The sequence below is a fragment of the Aquarana catesbeiana genome, linkage group LG06 (assembly GCF_042186555.1).
Source record: "Aquarana catesbeiana isolate 2022-GZ linkage group LG06, ASM4218655v1, whole genome shotgun sequence".
NCBI lineage: Eukaryota > Metazoa > Chordata > Amphibia > Anura > Ranidae > Aquarana > Aquarana catesbeiana.
The window spans coordinates 69,769,589-69,793,536 of NC_133329.1; the positions used below are offsets into that span (position 1 = coordinate 69,769,589).

A 23,948-nucleotide genomic window follows, 5' to 3' on the forward strand; every position below is an offset into this window, starting at 1 on the left:
CCCTCCCAATGTTGAGGGCATGTGGCCTGGTACGGTTCAGGAGGGGGGGTGCACTCTCGTCCCCCCTCTTTTCCTGCGGCCTGCCAGGTTGCGTGCTTGGATAAGGGTCTGGTATGGATTTTTGGGGGGACCCCACGCCGTTTTTTTTTTTTTTTTTGGTGCGGGGTTCCCCTTAAAATCCATACCAGACCTGAAGGGTCTGGTATGGAATTTAGGGGGAACCCCACGTCATTTTTTTTTAAATTTTGGTTCGGGGTTCCCCTGTGGGGAATTCCCATGCCGTTTTTATCAATGAACTTCTATGTGTATTGTCGGTAATGCAATAGACGCGAGTAGTTTTAAATGGGTTTTTTCCTATGAAATGTCATTTTGCTGTCAGACTGTTCTAAACACGGGAAACATGTGCCCCTTTACAGGCATACTATAGACACCCCCCAGCTACGAAATTTAAAGGGATATTACACTTTTATTGTTTGACTTTAAGCATTATTAAAATCACTGCTCCCGAAAAAACGGTAGTTTTTAAAACTTTTTTTTGCATTGATCCATGTCCCCTGGGGCAGGACCCAGGTCCCCAAACACTTTTTATGACAATAACTTGCATATAAGCCTTTAAAATTAGCACTTTTGATTTCTCCCATAGACTTTTAAAGGGTGTTCCGCGGCATTCGAATTTGCCGCGAACACCCCAAATTGTTCGCTGTTCGGCGAACTTGCGAACAGCCAATGTTCGAGTTGAACATGAGTTCGACTCGAACTCGAAACTCATCCCTACTCAAAATGAATCCCCTGCCATCAATTAGGCTTTATTCCTAATAGAGCCACAGCAAACAATATTCAACGGTTATTCCTAAACTTACAACTCCCAACAGATAATATGGGAAATAGAGCCATAATGTCACTCAATGCAGCTAAAGCATTCGACGGTAGGGATGAGCTTCGTGTTCGAATCGAATGCATGTTCGACTCGAACATTGCCTGTTTGGTCGTTCGCCGAATTCCGAATGATATGGGCCGTTCGCGCCAAATTCGAGTGGCGCGTCACGGCCCATAATTCACTGCGGCATCGCAGTGCATTGCTGGCTGATGATTGGCCAAGCATGCACTATGACCCACATGCTTGGCCAATCACAGCGCCGTCTGTACAGAGAGCCGTAATTGGCCAAAGCCAGGGTGGGTTTGCCCAATTATGGCTCAGGGGGGTTTAGTACACGCCCCACACTATATAAAGCCACCTGCACGGCGGCCCTGTGTAGTGTGTTCCGGCGTTGAGAGAGAGATAGATAGGCAGAGAGACAGTGTCATTTGATTTAAATTAGATAGAGCAGGCAGGCGAGTCAGTTAGCTGCACTTACAGTGTATTGTGTATATATATACATCCTAGGTGTTGTGTGTGTGTGTATATGTATATGTATGTGTGTGTGTGTGTGTGTGTATATATATATATATATATATATATATATATATATATATATATATATATATATATATATATATATATATATATATATATACACACACACACTGTATTCAGTTTAGCTAGATCCTTTCCTGTTATTCTCTTCCTACTGACAGGCAGGCAGGTGTTTTTACAGTATTTACAGCTACCTGAAGAAAATTGCTGGTGTTCTTCTGATCCTATTAGTCCTATTAGCTACAGAATTTACAGTTAGTGTAGTGCATCCTCTGCACAGTGTGCACCTAAATCTACCTGAAGAAAATTAGTGTTCTTCTGATCCTATTAGTACAGTACTGCAGGCAGCTGCAGTATTTACAAGTTAGTGTAGTACGTCCTCTGCACAGTGTGCACCTAAAGCTACCTGGAGACAATTTCTGTTGTTTTGCTCCTATTAATACCACAGGCAGGCAGCTACAGTATTTACAGTTAGTGTACTGCACTGCAGGCCATTAGTATGTCTGGAAGGCCAACAAGGAGAGGCAGACAGTCACAAGCCAATAAAAGAGGGCAAGCAGGCTCTGTGTCTAGAGGCAACAGCGCTGGTCGTGGAGACGGTGCATCCTCATTAGCACGTGGCCATGGGACACGCTTGTCTTTTTTTTCGGCAGCTGGCTGTGTTGAGCCGCAACATGCGTAAGACTTGGTAGAGTGGATGACCAAGCCGTCCTCATCCTCCTCATCCTCTCTCACCCAGGCTCAGGGTACTTTGTCTGGCAAAGCAGCTGCCAATGCGGCCTCTTCCCTTGTCTCAATGGCATTAGTCACTCCTTCCTTAGCCCCACCATGTCTTCCTGAGTCCCCCGAACTGTTTGACCACAGTGTTTGGTACATGCTCCAGGAGGATGCCCAGCATTTGAAGGCTCCGATGATGGTACCCAGCTAGAGGAAGGCAGTAACGTGAGCCCAGAGAGAGGGGGTGCCTAAGAAGGACAGCAATTTGGCAGTCATGTTCCCCCAGCTGCAGCATACTGCCAGCTTTGCTCCAGTGATGAGGAGGGAGGGGATGATGAGGTCACTGACTTCACATGGGTGCCTGATAGGAGAGAGGAGGAGGAGGAGGCACATCTCCAACAAGGCAGGGGCCAGCTTAAGGGCAGCACACCGACTGCATCACACCGCAATGCTCCGCATGTGCAGGGCACTGCTGTCTCTGCACGTTATTCCAAAAGTTCTTTGGTGTGGGCCTTTTTTGAGACGAGTGCATCAGATCCCACTGCTGCTATTTGCAACATGTCTCAAGCGTTTCTCTCGTGGCCAAAACATCTCCCGCTTGGGCACCACATGCTTGAGCAGACATATGTTGACCTGCCATGCAGTTCGTTGGCAAGCGTACCTAAAAGACCCACACCAAAGAACAAAGAGGACCTCTCCTTGCTCCTCATCAGCTGGGATCTCCAACCCCACTATACCTTCAGTCCTCTCTGAGACCTGCACTGAGAGGAATGAAGGTGTAGAGATAGGTGTGTCACAGCCAAGTACTTGGGGGCAATCTATCGGTACACCGACGTCAGATTGTACAAGGCAAATTTCCCTGCCCCAGCTGCTGCACCGCAGAAAGAAGTTCGCTCCCAGCCATCCACATGCCCAGCGGTTGAATGCTAGCTTGGCTAAATTGCTAGCATTTCAACTGCTGCCTTTTCAGTTGGTAGACTCTACCCCCTTCCGTGAGTTTGTGGAATGTGCGGTTCCTCAGTGGCAGGTTCCCAAACGCCACTTTTTCTCACGGAAGGCGATTCCGACTCTCTACCGGCATGTGGAAGGCAATGTCTTGGCCTCGCTGGACAGAGCGATCAGGGATAAGGTGCATATTACCGCTGACTCATGGTCCAGCAGGCATGGACAGGGACGTTGCCTATCTTTCACCGCGCACTGGGTGACTCTTCTGGCAGCTGGGAAGGATTTAGGACAAGGTGCAGTAGTGTTGGAGGTTGTTCTGCCACCATGCCTCCAAAATACTACTAGTGGTGATTCTGCCACACCTCTCTTCCACCCCCTCCTCTTCTTCTTCCTCCATGGCCTCTTCTTGTGCTGATTTGACTTTGGAACCAGTGGTGCTCCGTAGGCGTTCAAGGGGCTACGCAAGCACGCAGGCCAATAGATGCCATGCGGTGCTTGAGCTGGTGTGCTTGGGGGACAGGAGCCACACTGGGGCAGAGATTCTGTCAGCTCTGCAGGGGCAGGTTCAGAGGGGGTTGACGCCACGCCAGCTTAAGGCAGGTATGGTGGTTTGCGACAATGGCACCGACCTCCTCTCGGCCCTCTGACAGGGACAACTGACCCATGTGCCCTGTTTGGCTCACATCCTTAACTTGGTGGTGCAGCGGTTCTTGGGCAGGTACCCGGGCTTACAGGATGTCCTGAGGCAGGCCAGGAAAGTCTGTGTGCATTTTCGCAGGTCATATAATGCCAGTGCTCGGCTGGCTGACCTCCAAAAGGAATTTAACCTGGCCAAGAACCGCCTAATCTGTGACATGCCCACCAGGTGTAACACAACGTTGGCCATGCTGCAGCGGCTGCACACGCAGCAGAGGGCCATCAATGAGTACCTGTGCGACTATGGCACCAGGACAGGGTCAGGGGAGCTTGGTTTATTTTCCCCACGCCAGTGGGCCATGATCAGGGATGCATGCACTGTCCTGTCACCATATGAGGAGGCCACGAGGATGGTGAGCAGTGACAGTGCATACATCAGTGACACTGGCCCCCTTATCTACCTGCTGGAGCACACGCTGCGTGGAATAATGAACAGGGCACTTGAGGCAGAACAGAGGCAGGAAGAGGAGGACTTCCTTAGCTCTCAAGGCACCCTTTATCCAGACAGTGTTCCTGCGTGCCCGCCGATCACACAGGAAGAGGAGGAGGAGGAGGAAGAGGAGGATTGTGTCAGCATGAAGGTGGAGCCTAGCACTCAGCATCAGCAGCAGTCTTTCAGGGATCATTTACAGTCCCAAGAAACCCATGGACCTATACGTGGCTGGGAGGAGGTGGCTGCAGATCATGTAGTTCTTAGTGACCCAGAGGACTCCGGACTGAATGCCTCAGCAAACCTACGCTGCATGGCCTCCCTGATCCTGCAAAGCCTGCGGAAGGATCCTCGTATTCGTGGTATCAAGGAGAGGGATCAATACTGGCTGGCAACCCTCCTTGATCCACGTTACAAGGGTAAGGTTTCGGACCTTATCTTGCGTCGTAGAGGGAGCAGAGAATGAAACATCTTAGGGAGGCCTTGTAGAAAGGTCTGTGCAACGCGTTCCCAGAGACTGGGAGGTTACAAACTCCTGTTCCTGGACAAAGTGTTGCTGAGGCTTCGGTCAGTTAAAGAAGGAACGGTGGGGAAGGTGGCCGTCTGACCGATGCGTTCAGACAATTTTCTAGTCCGCAGCCCCAAGGTATGATTGGTTCCAGCAACCATCGCCAGCGTCTGTTTTACATGGTGCAGGAATACCTAGGGGCAAGATCTGACTTGGACACCTTTCCCACCGAAAATCCTCTGGGTTACTGGGTCTTGAGGATGGATCACTGGCCAGAGCTTGCACAGTATGCAATTGAGCTACTGGCCTGTCCTGCATCCAGCGTTCTTTCGGAACGCACATTCAGTGCTACTGGAGGTTTTGTAACCGATCACAGGGTGCGCCTGTCCACAGACTCGGTTGATCGACTGACCTTCATAAAAATGAATCAGTCTTGGATCACCACCAGCTACCAAGCACCTGATGTAACGGAATAATGTTTTTTGAAATGTCAGATCCCTTCAAGACTGCCTATGCTGATGCTGAGTGACTATCCTGTTATGCTGAGTGACTATCCTCTTCCTCCTCAATGTTCATGCTGATAGCTTGTAAGAATATTTTTGGTTCTGGGCGCCGCCACCAGTGGCTAAGGCCCAATTTTTCAGCCCCTGTTTAACAGGGGCGTGTAATTACAATTTTTGATGCAATATTTTACAGGAGGGCTCATTCCTGCGCTCCAATTAGAGTACCTGTTGGGGAGTGCAGTGTTGTGGCACCAGTGCCTAAGGCCCATTTTTTCTGCCCCTGTTCAACAGGGGCATGTAATTACAATTCTTGATCTAATATTTCACTGCAGAGCCCGTTCCAGCACCCGCCAAGAGTAACTGTGAGGGCTTACAGTGTTGTGGCAACACCAACACCTAAGGCCCCAATTTCTGCAGAGTATATAGGGCGGGCCCCTACTTCCAAACATCCAACTTACAAACGATTCCTACTTGCAAACGGAAGGAAACAACAGGAAGTGAGATGAAATCTACCCCTAGGAAGGGAAATTCTCTCCTGTAAGAGTTAATATGGGAAAATCGTGTCTCCTCTCCACTGATGCTTTATCACCAATCCTTGTTTCACTAAAAACCCCAAATTGTCAAAAAACATTTGTCATTGGGACAGAAAGTGAGGTATAATCTTCTGAAGAGGTGCACAAACAGCAAAACAAATGTCACAGGGGTGATAACCCTTCCCTATGTTTTCCAAAAAGCTTAAAAATAGATTTTTTGGCTAGAGCTACACTTTAAAAATGTACCAGTTCAAAATTACAAACAGATTCTACTTAACAACAAACCTACAGTCCCTGTCTTGTTTGTACCGCCTGTATACTGCTATTCAGAGTACATAAGGCCTGGGGGCCCCATGCCTTTCCTTTTTTTAATTTGGGTGCGGGATTCCCCTTAATATCCATACAAGACCCAAAGGGCCTGGTAATGGACTGGGGGGTACCCATGCCATTTGTCTCACTGATTTTCATCCCTATTACCGGGACCCGACGTTACATTAAAGCCGTAAGCAGTTTTAAATGACTTTTATTACTTTAAAAATGGCAATGTCATGTTGCAGGGACTGTTCTAAGCACGGGAAACACGCGCCACTTTACAGGCATACTATAGACACCCCCCAGGTACGATATTTAAAGGAATATTTCACTTTTTTTTCTTCACTTTAACCTCCTCGTATCCGCGCTATTGCCAAATGATGGCAACAGCGTGGACCTACATTGCCGGGACGACGTCTATTGACGTTGTCCCGTGCACGACGTCTATTGACGTCGTCCCGTGCACGAGCAGCATGCGTGCCCCCTGCAGGGCGCACACGGCGTGCTCGGTGATCAGCGAGTCTGAGACTAGCCTGATCACAGATCGAAGTAAGGGGTCGGTCCCGACCCCTTACCACATGATCAGCTGTCAGCCAATGACAGCTGATCATGTGATGTAAACAGCGCCGGTAATCGGCTATTTTTTCTCCTCGCGCTGACAGTGGAGGAGGAAAATAAAGCCAATCACCGGCGGCTGTGAGAGGGACATCATTTCCGATCACGGCGATCATCTGTGCCCCCTGCCAGTGACACATAGCAATAGGCAGTAGTGCCGCCTACCAGTGCCCACCAGCGTCACCCATCAGTGCCCACAGTGCCACCCATCAGCCCCCACAATCCGTGCCACAACAACAGTGCTGCACATCAGTGCCACCTATCAGTGCCCATCAGTGTCACCTACCAGTGCCCATCAGTGCCACCCATCAGTGCCGCATATCAGTGCCCCACATCAGTGGTACCTATCAGTGCCCATCCATGCCACCCATCAGTGCCACCCATCAGCGCCCATCAGTGGCCATCAGTGCTGCCTTATCTGTGCCTATTCGTGCCCATCAGTGCAGCCTATCAGTGCCGCCTCATCAGCGCATATCAATGAAGGAGAAGAATTACTTGTTTGCAAAATTTTATAACAAACTATGAAACATGATTTTTTTTTTCAAAATTTTCCATCTTTTTTTGTTTGTTTAGCAAAAAATAAAAATCCCAGTTGTGAATAAATACCACCAAAATAAAGCTCTATTTGTGAAAAAAAATGATAAAAATTTCATTTGGGTACAGTGTTGTATGACCGCGCAATTGTCATTTAAAGTGTGACAGCGCTGAAAGCTGAAAATTGGTCTGGGCAGGAGGGGGTTTAAGTGCCCAGTAAGCAGGTGGGTAAGCATCATTAAAATCATTGCTCCCGAAAAAAACGGCAGTTTTTAAAACTTTTTTTTGCATTGATACATGTCCTCTGGGGCAGGACCCAGGTCCCCAAACACTTTATAGGACAATACCATGCAAATTAGCCTTTAAAATTAGCACTTTTGATTTCGAACGTTCGAGTCCCATAGACTTCAATGGGGTTCTAACGTTTGTGCGAATTTTCGGTCCGTTCGTAGGTTCTGGTGTGAACCGAACCGGGGGGTGTTTGGCTCACCCCTATTCAACAGTATAGAATGGCCCTTTCTGTGGAAATGCTTAAAACATTATGGGTTTGGCCCTAGATTTATTAAATGGATACAACTTCTGTATGATTCCCCAAGTGCAAGGATACAGGTGAATGGATGTGTATCAGCCCCTTTCTCGCTGTCCAGAGGGATGAGGCAGGGATGTCCTTTATCCCAACTCCTTTTTGCTCTGGCCATCGAACCACTGGCGGAGGCTATCCGCTCCTCTACAAATATAGTGGGATTTCGTAGAGCTACAGGTGAAGATAAGTTAGCATTATACAAGGACGATACTCTAGTGTTTCTGGGGGATACAGGACCATCCTTGTCGGCAGTTATGTCCTTAATAGATCTGTATGGATCCTTTTCAGGATTTAATATTAATTGGCACAAATCTGTAGTGATGCTTGTGGACCCTGGGTATGAGGGACATCCGCACCAGATTAATCAATTGTCCTTGGTTACATCATTTAAATATTTGGAAGTGGTAATTACATTGAACGTAACAGAATATACAGATAGGAATATGCTCCCTCTTATTGCCAAATTTAGACAACAGAGTAAAACTTGAAGTAAATTTCCATTGTCTATGGTGGGGAGAGCGAATTTGAAAATGGTGTGGATGCCCCAGATGCTATATGTACTGCACAATTGCCCCATATGGTTGACGTTACGATTATTTAGGACTATTGATTTGGTTTTTAGGGATTTTGTGTGGAAGGAGGGAAAACCCAGAATTAGATTAAAAATATTACAACAGCCCATAGATAAGGGGGGAATTGCGATACCAAATGTAAGATTATATGTTATCGCATCACAATTACAACACTGGCATGGCTGGGAGGTAGCAAATATGGAAGATCCTACACAGAAGATAATAGCATCCCAATTTAAAAAATACACTCTGGCCAATTAATAGTAGCTCATCATTTTATAATAAAAGGGAGTTTCCTACTTTCTACTTGATCCACAGGATTTGGGAAGCAGTGCGAAATATCACTCAGCATAGAGGGTATACGAAACATATGCCCATATGGGATAACTTTTTGTCTTTATGGGCGGACTCTCCGAATTCTTAGATTGGAAAAAGGCGGGCATAATACTCTTGTACCAGCTATATGAAGGGGATGTTCTACTTCCTTTTGATGTATTAAAGGACCGATATCAGTTAACAAAATTTCTATCGATATCTTCAAATACGTCATGCACTACAAACTCAAAGCTTAAAATTCCAATTACAGTATGAACACTCTAAAATATTACCAAAGGCAACTTCAACTGCCTGCATGAAACGAGGACTAATAGGAGATCTTTATTCCAACCTACAAATAGAGAATACTGAAAAACATAAAAATAGTTTTGTCCGGTGGCAAGAAGAATAGAATATCTAGATGAGGTGAACTGGATACGAGCTCTGGAAAACTTCCTAAGACTATCTCAGCTCTTTATTATACACAGAGGTCACTATACCCCACAAACTCCATGCTTGGGGAAAAAATATAACACCCTTATGCCCGAGATGCTCTCTATTCAATGGTTCTCTTCTTCATATGCTTTGGCAATTTTCGAAGCTTCATCCTTATTGGGAGCAAATATTCACAACCCTAAATTTACTATGCTTTACTGAGATAATAGGAACGCTATTGGGAATAATACCTGATGGTGCATTACCTGGGGAAATGTACACTATGTGGATAAGATCGTTATACTTAGCACGTAAAGTTATTCTACAAAAATGGTTATCTGCTGATCCTCCAACCCATAAACAATGGGTTAAGTAATGTAATTATATACTTAAAAGAGAAAAAATAACATAAGCATAGAGGTACATCTCAAAAGTTTGGTAAAATATGGTCATGGTGGATAGAACCTAGTAACGAACTTTATGACAGTTTATCTAGTAGAGAATAAAGGCAATGGAGATAGTTGGGAGTAAGGAACTGAGGTAAAAGGAAGTGGAGTAGATGAGAAGAAGAAGAAATAATATGCAAAAGAAAAACTGAAGCTGTAGGGAGGATGCCTCCATAGTTTTACGACTGATATTTAGGGAGCTTAACTTAAATTGTTTAGTAGATTGTATTTATGCTCCTATAATGCTTTGGTTATTATATGATAAGTGAATTTGATACGAGAGGTGCAAGGTTTGTTTGGTTTATGTTTTTGTTTTGTTATTTTGGTTTTTTTTGTGTTTGTTTTGTATTGTTTCTTTCTTTCTTTTTCTTATATATTATTAACTTCAGATATATAATGAACTTATTTGATATACTATGATGAAAACTATGATAAAACAACCAGTAACTGAACTGTGGTAATAAACTACAAACAGCACTAGTGTTGAGCATAAACAAGCAAACATGTGGCCAACTTCACACGAAAATCCTTAAGAGTAGTGAAGAGTCTAGATAGTGGTTCAGAGAGTGTTCATAGGTGATCATAAAGAAAAGTCTATGTGCACCTTCCACCGGTCAGTCCAATTCCACCATGTGAGAGCACACTCCCCTCCGGGGGTTAAACTCACCAGAGCTGAGAAATAAATAAGCCTCCAAAGGAAGAAAACCTCTGAGCCAAGACTGCTACCAACACCACTCCGGGAGATTGCCAGATAAGGGCTCCAAATAAATCATGAACAAAAGAGAAGCGCACATGGCGTAATCCCGTTTATTAAATGAATACCCATCACATCTCAAAACCCCCCTCAATAAATACGTACAAAAACACTGCAGTCAAACAAGCAATAGAAGCGTATGAGCTGTGCACTTCATGGTTACGGAGATCAGCCGGTTCAGTGTCCCAAGGAGCAATCTCCGTAACGGTGAAGTGCACAGCTCATACACTTCTATTGCTTGTTTGACTGCAGTGTTTTTGTACATATTTTTTGAGGGGGTTTTGAGATGTGATGGGTACTCATTTAATAAATGGGATTACGCTATGTGCGCTTCTCTTTTGTTCATGATTTATTTGGAGCCCTTATCTGACAATCTCCCTGAGTGGTGTTGGCAGCAGTCTTGGCTCAGAGGTTTTCTTCCCTTGGAGGCTTATTTATTTCTCAGCTCTGGTGAGTTTAACCCCCTGAGGGGAGTGTGTTCTCACATGGTGGAATTGGACTGACCGGTGGAAGGTGCACACTGAGACCTTTCTTTATGATCACCTATGAACACTCTCTGAACCACTATCTAGACTCTTCACTACTCTCAAGGATACGTGTGAAGTTGGCCACATATTTGCTTGTTTATGCTCAACACTAGCGCTGTTTGTAGTGTATTACCACAGTTCAGTTACTGGTTGTTTTATATACTATTTTTATCCTATTTTACCTATATTTTAAACGGCTGCTTCTGTATATCTTTACCTTCTTTGTGATAACAAATTGGGTGTCAGTTCTATTTGTATTAAGGTGTTCTCCTTTCACTTTTGAAAAGTAATTTTACCTTTGGGGCTGAGTGGTGTATTGTAGGCTCGAGTGTACACCTTTGTTTTTTATTTGATATACTATCTGTTTGTATGTATAATTATAAAAAAACAATATATATTTGATAAAAACAAAAAAAATGCAATAACATGCTGTATAGTGCGTTGCCATTCTTTATGAATAGCGTTTGTGCTAGAGCACACCACATTGCACAAATACACGTGATCCCTGCGTTGTAGCACACTTGGTTTAAAAAAATGAGGTGTTCTGCTCAATGCTGTTTTACACCAACTATGAGTAATCTGGCTTGGATTAAGTACCGTAATATCCTGCTAATAAATTGAATGACCTCCAATTAGCCAATTATGACACGCTCATTATCTGGCTGTGAAGACCTGCACAAGATGCACTATATTACCAAAAGTATTGGAACACCTGCCTTTACACGTACATGAATGTTAAAGGGGTTGTAAAGGCTCGTGTTTTTTCACCTTAATGCATCCTATGCATTAAGGTAAAAAAACACCTTGCAGTCACCGGCCCCCCAACCCCCCCCCGTTTTACTTACCTGAGCCCTGAATTTCCCTTTGTACGTCCCCGCCGTCCCTCTCTCCACGGTTTCCCGGCTCTTGATTGGATAGATTGATAGCAGTGCAGCCATTGGCTCCTGCTGCTGTCAATCAAATCCAACGATGTAGGCGCCGGGGGGCAGGGCCGAGTCCTGCTTTCGGCCTCTATGGATGCCGAATGCTGGACTCGGGAGCGCTCCCGCATGGTAACCCCCTCAGGAGAGCGCTTCTCCCAGGGGGTTATCTAATGCAGGGAGGACCCGCAAGAGCCGCCGAGGGACCCTGCTTTGTGCAGTGTCAAAGAAAAAGGAATATTTTTGGGACTTTAAATGAGATGCAACGGGGAATATTGCGCCTCCATCCCTGGTTGCTTTTGCAAAAAAGAGGGGGGGGAGGATGGGACTTTAGATGAGGTGCGTGGGGTAGAGCCAGACAAAACCATGTACATATGTAAAAAATTGTATTCTTTATTAGACCAAAGATAGGGCATGGATCAACCCATATAAATGCATAATAGCACATTGGCATATAAAATACAAAGTATCTGGAGCTGTTCCTCCCTCCAACCTTACTGGCGAGCGGTTCGGGACCTCCTCCAGCGATTGTTTGAAGTAGATATCCCCCTCTCCCCTAAATTTTTTATATTGGGCCTCCCTCCTGTCGTACTCCCTAGACTGGCCAAAAAACTAGCAACGCAAATAATTACGGCAGCCAGATGCCTAATATCCTTACACTGGAAACGCCAAAATCCTCTGTCATTATCCGATCTGTATACTAGAATTAAAGATGTAGAAATTATGGAATCCATGACAGCCAGGCTCACAGATAAAGTGGATAAGCACACAGCTACATTGGAGCCATGGCACAGGAGGCTGGAACCCCCCTCGTAATTCCATGAGGCCCTCCCCGCTTTGAGAGATGGCACACACTTGGAGCCCTGGAGAGATGAGCCCTAAATGTATGGATCCTCTTTCTTTTTCTGTCTACCCTTTCCATTTTCCCTTTCTTTCTTTCCTTCTCTCTCCTCTCTCATATTTTTTCTTTGAGAAGAATGGACAAAACAATTTTTAATAAGTCACCCTAGTTCTCTTTGGTTTGACTTCTCCTATTTCTAGAGAAGTCTGATAGGAACGCTATGTCCTTATCATTTCTTTTTCTTTTATTTTATTTTACAAATGTTTTTGTTTTTGTCTTACCACATGCAATGTTACTTCCAACCATTGTATTGTATACTTGGATGCTCAATAAAAAATTGTCAATTATAAAACAACAACATACATATTGAGGATAGTCACCAACATGACACAGAAAGTAAATATTATACATCACAGTCCCTCAAATAAAATAGGCATAACATTATGTCAGGGTGGTAGAGCAATAAAAACCATCTGGAATCATAAATATGAGATGGATGCATCAAAATAAGCTTGATGACGATTCGTGGACTTCTATCCACTCATCAGGAGCAAGTGCATCCATGTACTAAAAGGGGATAAAAAAAATCACCATTATAGTTCAATATAACCACAGACTGGAGGGGTAGAGGGATTAAAGATGATGATGAACAAATAAATGGCCATAACTAAAAGTACTCACATAAGAGCTGATACTAGGCCCTGTGATACCACCTGTCGGAGGTCAGCCAGATAATTATGTCCAGCACAGGAGCTGAGGAAAGGACCCAAGCATGGATCAGGAGCACACATGCAGTCCCCCCAAAAAAAGTTAATGTGTGTATAAAGGCATCCCAATACTTTTGTTAATATAGTGTACTTACAATCCTTGGTCTATAGGAGAGCTTTTGTAGAGTTTTATGCTCCTCAGCTTTGTATTTTGAAAAATGAAAGCCACACTATGCTCAGTGCAAATCCCCATTCTCGGTTAGGGGTTCATCGGATATCATTATGACGGGTTTTTGGGTAGCCAACTTGCACTGCAGGACTTTGAGTTCAGTGATGATGGTTGCATGACCTCTTATGATCAATCTGAGCACCCCAAAAAATCAGTACAGTTGAATTGGGTAGATGCTGCACACCTCTTACATACATGCAACTGCGGGGTGCAGAATGCCTCCGCTACCTATGATTGGTTGCCAGCTTTGACAGCTTTCAGGGGGGATAAATTGGCCTCGTGTTCGAACATGCCTGAGCTCATCCTTACTCTGACTTCATACACTTATCCATCCCTCCTCCCGCATGGCATTGCCTGGCTTGTTGGTAGGGCACCCAGAGTTAGGTACTGGAATGTGGACACCCATGTACTGTAGCTACAACCAGAATGCCAATATGCAATGGCAATGGCAAAAGGTAATGCACTCCCAAAAAACACAGACAGACAGAACAGGATATCCTGACACCTGAAAGTTCTCCCTACTAAATGTATTAGTTTACAGTTTTTTTTCTTTTGTTTTTTTTATTGAAGGTAGGCTTTAACCATTTTGCAATATATGCATATATAATATAACACAAAAACCTTGCTTTTAGGCTGGATTGTTTATATTCAAAAGAAAAAAAATGATAATTTGCTCAGTTAACCTGTTTTTCTTTTTTTAATACAAAAGGTAAAAATAATCACAATGAAGTTAAAAATCAAGAAAATCCAGATGAAAAACTAATGTCAAGTAACCTACAAGGTAATGTTATGCACATTTGTATTTTCCTTTTTTTTCTTTACTTAATACCTTTTGCTAAATAACAATACACAGCAAATGTTATTGTTAGGCCCAAAGTACACTGGGCATTTTAGCCCCGCTGCAAGGATCAACAGTGTTTAGCTGTGGGCAGAAGGTGTAGTAATATGACTGAACAGGAGTGACTCCATCTTTATAAGTTCATATAAGATTAACTTGGGTTAATCTGCTAGTTAATTTAAGTTCTGTATTCACAGACTGAAACAGTTTTTGCAAGGCACACATATAAGAAAATATAGCTTACAGCGGTATTTATGCTCTGCATCTTTCTATATAAAGACTTTGTGGTAGGAGCTGTCTGGAATATTGTCCTGTGTAAAGGGGAATATCAAAGGCATGACTACGAGTCATGGAAGCAGATGGCGTGGTTGCTATGGTTACTATGTCAGCCATGTTTAAGGGGTTGGGCATTTGGATATGTAATGATATGAAATGTACACCCCTGTATTAAATCACTCCCATGTTCTATGCAATGATTGGTCGATAACGTATATAGATTGTATACCCACCCAGAATTAAATGAGATAGTTTTGAACATTGACTTTGACTCATCTCTTCTTGTGTTCACAAAGAAGCTATCTCCTCAGTACTGCAGTACTGAGTGTGTCTTGTGAGTGTGGTAATTGCCATGGTTATACCTAGCTGGTCTTTTCAGGTATATAGAAATACCGTTTGATTCCACTTCAGTTTTGGAGGTACTGCTGAGATTTTTGGATTTAGGACTGAATTTAGGTTACCTGTGGCAAGGTTTTTCTTGCCTCAGCTCTGATAAAACCTTAATCTTTTGAAAAAAAAAGAGAAGTGTGAGACGGACCATGCTCTGGCTTTAGGTTAGACTTTTAAGAAATTTAAAATGTAGTGTGGCTTTTGGGAAGCCCCTGGCTTTAGGTAAGCCTGTGAGAAGTTTCAAAACGTAATATTACGCTCCTTTTTGGTGAGGGAGAATAACATAAAGGGATAATAAGGCAATTACTACCGGGACCCACAAACTTTTGCTCTATCTGGCTTTCCTTGTCTATCGCATTTGCATAGAAGTAATAAGATATCTGTTGTGTGGGATACGGGGCTGTATGGGGTAAGGCAGCCCCCTGTTTTCACTGTGTTATATGATGTCCCAAGAGGGGCAAATTTAGAGTGAAGTAAGTTTCCCTTGTTATATTCAGGTATCGTGGAAGTGGTGAGTACTGTTATACTGAATAATATGACTTCTCCCCTTTGCTAGTATTTTGGTTATAGAGCTTTAGAATTATAAGTGCTTGTTTCTGCTTGAAAAGTGCATAATTTGTTTATGTGTAACATGTTTTGGTGAACTTTTGGAATGGTTACATAGTTACATAGTAGGTGAGGTTGAAAAAAGACACACGTCCATCAAGTCCAACCTATGTGTGTGATTATGTGTCAGTATTACATTACATATCCCTGTATGTTGCGGTCATTCAGGTGATTATCTAATAGTTTCTTGAAGCTATCAATGCTCCCCGCTGAGACCACCGCCTGTGGAAGGGAATTCCACATCCTTGCCGCTCTTACAGTAAAGAACCCTCTACGTAGTTTAAGGTTAAACCTCTTTTCTTCTAATTGTAATGAGTGGCCACGAGTCTTATTAAACTCTCTTCTGCGAAAAAGTTTTATCCCTATTGTGGGGTCACCAGTACAGTATTTGTAAATTGAAATCATATCCCCTCTCAAGCGTCTCTTCTCCAGAGAGAATAAGTTCAGTGCTCGCAACCTTTCCTCATAACTAAGATCCTCCAGACCCTTTATTAGCTTTGTTGCCCTTCTTTGTACTCGCTCCATTTCCAGTACATCCTTCCTGAGGACTGGTGCCCAGAACTGGACAGCATACTCCAGGTGCGGCCGGACCAGAGTCTTGTAGAGCGGGAGAATTATCGTTTTATCTCTGGAGTTGATCCCCCTTTTAATGCATGCCAATATTCTGTTTGCTTTATTAGCAGCAGCTTGGCATTGCATGCCATTGCTGAGCCTATCATCTACTAGGACCCCCAGGTCCTTTTCCATCCTAGATTCCCCCAGAGGTTCTCCCCCCAGTGTATAGATTGCATTCATATTTTTGCCACCCAAATGCATTATTTTACATTTTTCTACATTGAACCTCATTTGCCATGTAGTCGCCCACCCCATTAATTTGTTCAGGTCTTTTTGCAAGGTTTCCACATCCTGCGGAGAAGTTATTGCCCTGCTTAGCTTAGTATCGTCTGCAAATACAGGGATTGAACTGTTTATCCCATCCTCCAGATGTTTATAAACAAATTAAATAGGATTGGTCCCAGCACAGAACCCTAGGGAACCCCACTACCCACCCCTGACCATTCTGAGTATTCCCCATTTATCACTACCCTCTGAACACGCCCTTGTAGCCAGTTTTCAATCCATGTACTCACCCTATGGTCCATGCCAACGGACCTTATTTTGTACAGTAAACGTTTATGGGGAACTGTGTCAAATGCTTTTGCAAAATCCAGATACACCACGTCTACGGGCCTTCCTTTATCTAGATGGCAACTCACCTCCTCATAGAAGGTTAATAGATTGGTTTGGCAAGAACGATTCTTCATGAATCCATGCTGATTACTGCTAATGATATCGTTCTTATTACTAAAATCTTGTATATAGTCCCTTATCATCCCCTCCAAGAGTTTACATACTATTGATGTTAGGCTAACTGGTCTGTAATTCCCAGGGATGTTTTTTGGGCCCTTTTTAAATATTGGTGCTGCATTGGCTTTTCTCCAATCAGCTGGTACCATTCCAGTCAATAGACTGTCTGTAAAAATTAGGAACAACGGTCTGGAAATCACCTGACTGAGTTCCCTAAGTACCCTCGGATGCAAGCCATCTGGTCCTGGTGATTTATTAATGTTAAGTTTCTCAAGTCTAATTTTAATTCCGTCCTCTGTTAACCATGGAGGTGCTTCCTGTGTTGTGTCATGAGGATAAACACTGCAGTTTTGGTTACTGAAGCCCCCCGATTCACTCGTGAAGACTGAGGAGAAGAATAAATTCAATACCTTTGCCATCTCCCCATCCTTTGTAACCAGATGTCCTTCCTCATTCTTTATGGGGCCAATATGGTCTGTCCTCCCTTTTTTACTGTTTACATACTTAAAGAATTTCTTGGGATTTTTTTTGCTCTCCTCCGCTATGTGTCTTTCATGTTCTATCTTAGCCATCCTAATTGCACCCTTACATTTCTTATTGCATTCTTTATAAAGTCTGAATGCTGAGGATGATCCCTCAACCTTGTATTTTTTGAAGGCCTTCTCCTTTGCTTTTATATGCATTTTTACATTGGAGTTAAGCCATCCAGGATTTTTGTTCGCTCTTTTAAATTTATTACCCAGTGGGATACATTGGCTAATGCCCTTATTTAATATGCTCTTAAAGCAAACCCATCTCTCTTCCGTATATTTTGTTCCTAATATTTTATCCCAATTTATGCCTTTTAGCAAGGTTTGTAGTTTAGGGAAGTTGGCTCTTTTGAAATTCAGTGTCTTTGTGTTCCCTTCATGTTTCCTATTTGTGTGATTTATACTGAAACTAATTGACCTGTGATCACTGTTACCTAAATTGCCCCGTATTTCCACATCTGTGATCAGGTCTGTATTGTTGGTAATCAGTAGATCCAGTAATGTTTTATTTCTAGTTGGTGCGTCTACCATCTGACCCATAAAATTGTCCTGCAAGACATTGAGGAACTGGCGAGCCTTAAATGAATGCGCGGTTCCCTCCGCCCAGTCTATGTCTGGATAATTAAAATCCCCCATTATGATAAAACTTCCCATCCTTGCTGCTAATCCAATTTGTGATAGGAGATCCGTCTCCACTTCCTCCCTCACATTAGGGGGCCTATAGCATACTCCCAGTATTATTTTCCCCTTAGCTTCACCCCTTTGGAGCTCTACCCATAAGGATTCCACCTCCTCTCTAGCTCCCTCAGTGATGTCATCTCTCACATTCGCTTGTACATTATTCTTGATATATAGGCATACCCCTCCCCTTTTTAACCCTCTCTATCCTTGCGGTATAGGGTATACCCTTGAATGTTTGCCAGCCAATCATGAGAGCTGTTGAACCAGGTCTCTGAAATTCCCACAATATCCAAATCCTCCTTGTACAACAGTATCTCTAGTTCACCCATCTTGTCTGCCATGCTCCTGGCATTGGTGAACATGCCACATAGTTTAGACCGGTCGCATATTGTCCTCGTATTGGGTGTTTCAAAATTGCAACTAGGACTTGCTACTATACTCACCTTGTGTTTTGTGCTTTGGTTAACCTACCACTAATGCCCCCAATACTACCCTCTGGAATATCTTCCGCGCTGGCTATCACTGTCTCTGGACCCTCCCCCCATCGCCTAGTTTTAAAACCCCTCTAACTTTTTGGCCATCTTCATTCCCAGCAGATCTGCACCCTCCTCATCTAGGTGCAGTCCGTCCCTTCTATAGTACCGGTTACCGACTGAGAAGTCGGCCCAGTCCTCCAGGAACCCAAACCCCTCCTTACTACACCAGCTCTTCAGCCACTTGTTTACTTCCCTAATCTCCCTCTGCCTTTCTGGTGTGGCTCGATGTACTGGTAGTATTCCTGAGAATACTACCTTGGAGGTCCTTTTCCTCAATTTAGCACCTAAGTCCCTAAAATCGTTCTTTAGGACACTCCATCTGCCTCTGACTTTGCCATTGGTGCCAACGTGCACCATGACAGCCGGGTCTTCCCCAGCCCCTCCCAGTATTCTGTCCACAAGACCAGTGATGTGCCGAACCCGAGCGCCCGGTAGACAACATACTGTTCGGCGCTTCAGGTCTTGGTTACAGATTGCCCTCTCTGTTCTTCTAAGAATTGAGTCCCCTACCACCAGAATCTGTCTTTCCTTTCCCTTTGCTGCCCCCCCACTCTCACTGGAGGAGTTCTTCCCCTGGCAGCTAGGAGAGTCCCTCATCTCCAGCAGTGCTGGTCCCTGACTGGTTTCACCAATGTCACTCAATGAAGCGTACTTATTGGGATGCTCCAGTCCTGGATCGGCCTCTCTGGCACTTCCCCCTCTACCCCTTCTGACTGTCACCCATCTACTCTTTGCTAGTGCCTGCACCTCTTTGTCTCCACCCGCCTCTGTGCTGGCCCCTGCCGGCACCTGCCGTGTACATTCCTGGCTCACCTTTAGTATGGAGGGACTTCTCAGTGCTGACAGTTGCTTCCCTAGATTCAGAACCTGGGCTTCCAGGGAAACAATGTGCTTACATTTTGCACAGCAGTATTCGCCCTCGATCGGATGATCAAGGAAAGCATTCATGCGGCAAGATGTACAAAGAGTCACCTCTCCACACCCGCCGGGCATCGTACCTATTAAATTTAGTGAGGATTTGGGGACTTTACCCTGTTCAAATTACCTAACAGCTAGCTTCCTGGCACTGATACTCAAGACAATACACAGGTACACAACAAGACAATACACAGGTACTCACAGACCTACGTGCAATCGCAGAACAGTCGCAGACCTACGTGCACTCACAATACTCAAGTATACAGTACACAATACACAAGTACTAACGATCCACACACACTACTCAGACAACACTCAGATACTCACACTACACAGGTACTATGACCCCTGTTATAACCTCCTGTTTTAAACTCTGGTTTTTAACTCCCACTTATACCAGCTCCACTTACACAAAGTTCCACAGCCTCAGACTGAGCACACTCAGACTGAGTTCTACACCCAGTTAAATAGGCACCTGTGAGCAATTAACCACCCCCCTTAATTGATAGACTGAAGGAACCAGAGAAAAAAAAGAAAAAAGAGAAAAAAAGCTATTTAAAAATTGACAGAAAAAGGCAAATGAAAAACTAAAAGGAAAAGCCCCAAAAATGCAACCCAGCAAACCCAGCAATCAGCAAGCAAGACTTATTCACTCTATAACTCTGGTTTTTAACTCCCACTTATACCAGCTCCACTTACACAAAGTTCCACAGCCTCAGACTGGTATCAGAGTGGTATTTTTGAAGCTTGTGAAGAAATGTGTTAGTTGGAAGGGGGTTTGTGTAAGGTAAAGGTGTGATGAGATTAGTAAGTGAGTAGTTTAAAAGGTGTTTAATAAAAACATCCTACATTGTAGAGGGTAAAGCAAGTGAAGTTGAAAAGGTAAAGAGAGATTTGGGTAATTTATTTAAGAAGGTTTGCATTTTACAAGGTTTTTTCAATGCATTGTTTTTTTTAGACAAGCCGATTTCAAAACTGTTATAAAACTGACACATAGAGAAAGAAAAAAAAAAGTGAAGGAAAGTACTTCTAAAAACAGGAAGTTAGCAGTCAGAGTTGTTTGAGATTTAAAGGGGACGTTGAATGGTGGGACAGTTTTTTATCGGCATGGCATACCAGGCGTGGACGAATCGATTTTTGATTGATTTGTGATTCTTCCATGATTTGGTGGCGCGGCTCTCATTTAGGGGGGGCGTCTTATGATGCCCTCGCCTTCCCGGCCCACCACGGCCAGGTTTAAAAGTTGGATTATCAGTATGTTGTTCAAATAAGGATTTTTGTGTAAACGTGCCCCGTTTGTTTGTTTATTGTTGTTTGCTGAAGTTATAATGAGTCGGTACAGGTGAGTCGGTAAAATATGCAGGTCAGTGCAGATCACTGTTCTGCAACAGGCACAGGTACAGAGGGTGGTGGGGACTGGTTCCCAGGTGGCATCGGGATATGGTGCCTCTACTACACCAGACATATCTGGTGTGGGGGAGGACGACTGTGAGACCGAGGATTCGGGGGGGCACCCACACCTGCTTGTACAGGAAAAGGTTCAACCAAGGGTAAAAAGAGAGAGCTGGTGGGGAGGCTAGAACCCTTGTTGAAATCACCCCACCTTGTGCAATGAGCAGCCCCTGATGCTGGGATCTTGTGGGACTTTGTGGGATTATGGTACCAGAGATTCACAGAAACACTGAGATGTCAGTTTATTGGGCAGTGATAAAATTGTTGTTGCTTGGTACACTTAAAGGAGGACATGGTTACTTTTTTGGGGGGTCTGAATGAAGTGGAGGGAACTTATAAATCTTCCTCCTTCCCCCTCGGATGCCCCCAGATTCCCTCTTAGCTCCCTGATTCTCCACCTCTGAGCTGGTGAGTTTTGGGGGTGTGAATTCTGACACGGATCTCCAGTGAAGCGCTGAGGTCACAGCTTCATGGACTGGCCGTTTCTGTGTCGATCAGTGAAGATTCTCAGAGTACGGAGATCATCGGAGGGAGAACATGTTTAAACACTTCTCCCATGATTGTCTCTGTTTTATGGACTGTATGTGGACTGTGATCAGTGGCGATCCTTGGGGTCGCCGCTGTTCACAGTTTCATAAGACGGATACCTAGGTAGGGGAAAGTTGTTGTTAATAGAGAGAAATGCTTAATTTTATGTCTGTGTGAATTTTTGTCTTGTCTTGGAATTCCAATTTAGAGTATTAGTAGTTTTTTCTTCTGAATACAGATGAATTGTTGAGTAGTTGATATATGTCCTATGATCCTGTCAAGACAGAGAGTGTTGCTAAAGTGGGCAGGTGAGAGGGACAGAGCAGGGTACTCATCTGTGTGGGGTGCTTTAAGAGGATTGAATCGCAGATTTGGACAAGGACAAGTTATGCCGGGTACACATGGGCGGACTTTCCGACCGGACTGGTCCGACGGACTTTCCGCCTGACTTTTTTTTACGAACGGACTTGCCTACACACGACCAGACTTTCTGGCAGACTATGTCCGCCGATCTTCCCAACAGAGTTACGACAGACTTTCCAAATGAACGGACTTGCCCACACACGAACAAGCCTGTTCATTTTGAATATGACCTGGGTACGATGGGACTAGAAAAGGAAGTCAATCTCGCTGCTTTTATTGGCGAGATTGACACCTTGCTAGCCCTGTTGCGGGGCATACCAGACCCTTAGGTCTGGTATGGATTTTCAGGGGAACCCCCTATGCCGAAAAACCACCGTGGGGTCCCCCTAAATCCATACCAGACCCCTATCCGAGCATGCAGCCTGGCCGGCCAGAAAGGGGGTGGGGACGAGCGAGCACCCCCCCTCCTGAACCGTACCAGGCCGCATGCCCTCAACATGGGGGGGTGGGTGCTTTGAGGGAGGGGGCACCCTGCGGCCCCTCCCACCCCAAAGCACCTTGTCCCCATGATGATGAGGACAAGGGCCTCTTCCCGACAACCCTGGCCGTTGGTTGTCGGGGTCTGCGGGCGGGGGGCTTCTTGGAATCTGGGAGCCACCTTTAATAAGGGGGCCCCCAGATCCCGGCCCCCCACCCTATGTGAATGAGTATGGGGTACATGGTACCCCTACCCATTCACCTAGGGAAAAAGTGTCAATAAAAAAAACACACTACACAGTTTTTAAAAATAATTTATTAGACAGCTCCGGGGGTCTTCTTCCAACTTTGGGGGGTCTTCCTCCGACTTTGCCGCTCTCTCCGGCCTCTTCTCCCGGTGTCCGGTTCTTCTGTCGCTCTCCGGCCCCTTCTCTTGGTGTCCGGTTCTTCTGCCAGCTCCCCCGCTATCTTCTGCCGCTCTTTTGCTGGGAGTGTGACGTTATAAGGGGGCGTGGTCACCGAGTGAAGTTGACCACGCCCCCTTATAACGTCACAGTCCCAGCAAGCCTAGGGACTGTGACGTTATAAGGGGGCGGGGTCACCGCCTATATAAGTCAGTGCGGAGCGCTCAGAGAGCATTGCAGCTGGAGAGAGCGTCGTGTCAACATCGGAACAAGAGAAGAGGGAAGAAGACAACGCAGAAGTCTGGGCCACAGCTAGCAAAAGAGCGGCAGAAGATAGCAGAGGAGCCGGCAGAAGAACCGGACACCGGGAGAAGAGGCCGGAGAGCGGCAGAAGAACCGGACACCGGGAGAAGAGGCCGGAGAGAGCGGCGAAGTCGGAAGAAGACCCCCGGAGTTGTCTAATAAATTACTTTAAAAAACTGTGTAGTGGGGGGCGTGGCCGAACGGGCTCTAAGATGGACGCATAATCCAGGAGCTCCGCTCGCCTCAGGAGATAATCCACAGCCATCAGAGCCCACCAGCACACCTTACGACCCACAAAACTACCGACAGGTGGGGTCCCTCTGCACACGTTGGGGATGCCTAGACGCCGCAAAAACCCACAACAACCGCAAAAAATGACGAGCTATTACGCTGCTCGCGGTCCTCAACAAAATGGCAGTGGTGCGGCAGACAACAGGACGGAGCTCAGGCCCGAAACGAACGATGGCAGACAAGGACCAGCATCCGCCTCCATTCGCTCCTCAAACCCGCCCAGTATGTCCTCCTCAGGCCCATCCAGCCCTTCCATGAGAAGCCCGGCCAAATCGAAGCTGCGGAGAGACTCTCCCATCAGACAAGGAAGCGCGCCGGGTATGGAGGTAAGCGGGCCTCACAGCGATCCCACACACCAGAGCAGCACTGAAGGAGATCCTATCAGGGAATTCCCTTCCGCAGACAGGCCGGTCTCAGATACCTTATTAAAAGACAGGCTCCTGTCACTACGCTCCTCATTACAAGCAGACAT

At 45.1% G+C, this 23,948-nt stretch overlaps 1 protein-coding gene across 1 annotated transcript in view; it reads left to right on the top strand.

Moving 5' to 3' along the window:
* The window catches only part of LOC141147979 (RLA class I histocompatibility antigen, alpha chain 11/11-like), a 175,707-nt gene that overhangs the window by 86,074 nt on the left and 65,685 nt on the right, over positions 1–23,948 (top strand). Inside the window, exon 3 of the mRNA XM_073635136.1 lies at positions 14,246–14,317. Within this exon, the coding sequence (XP_073491237.1) occupies positions 14,246–14,317 (72 nt within the window). The remainder of the gene's footprint in view (positions 1–14,245; positions 14,318–23,948) is intronic.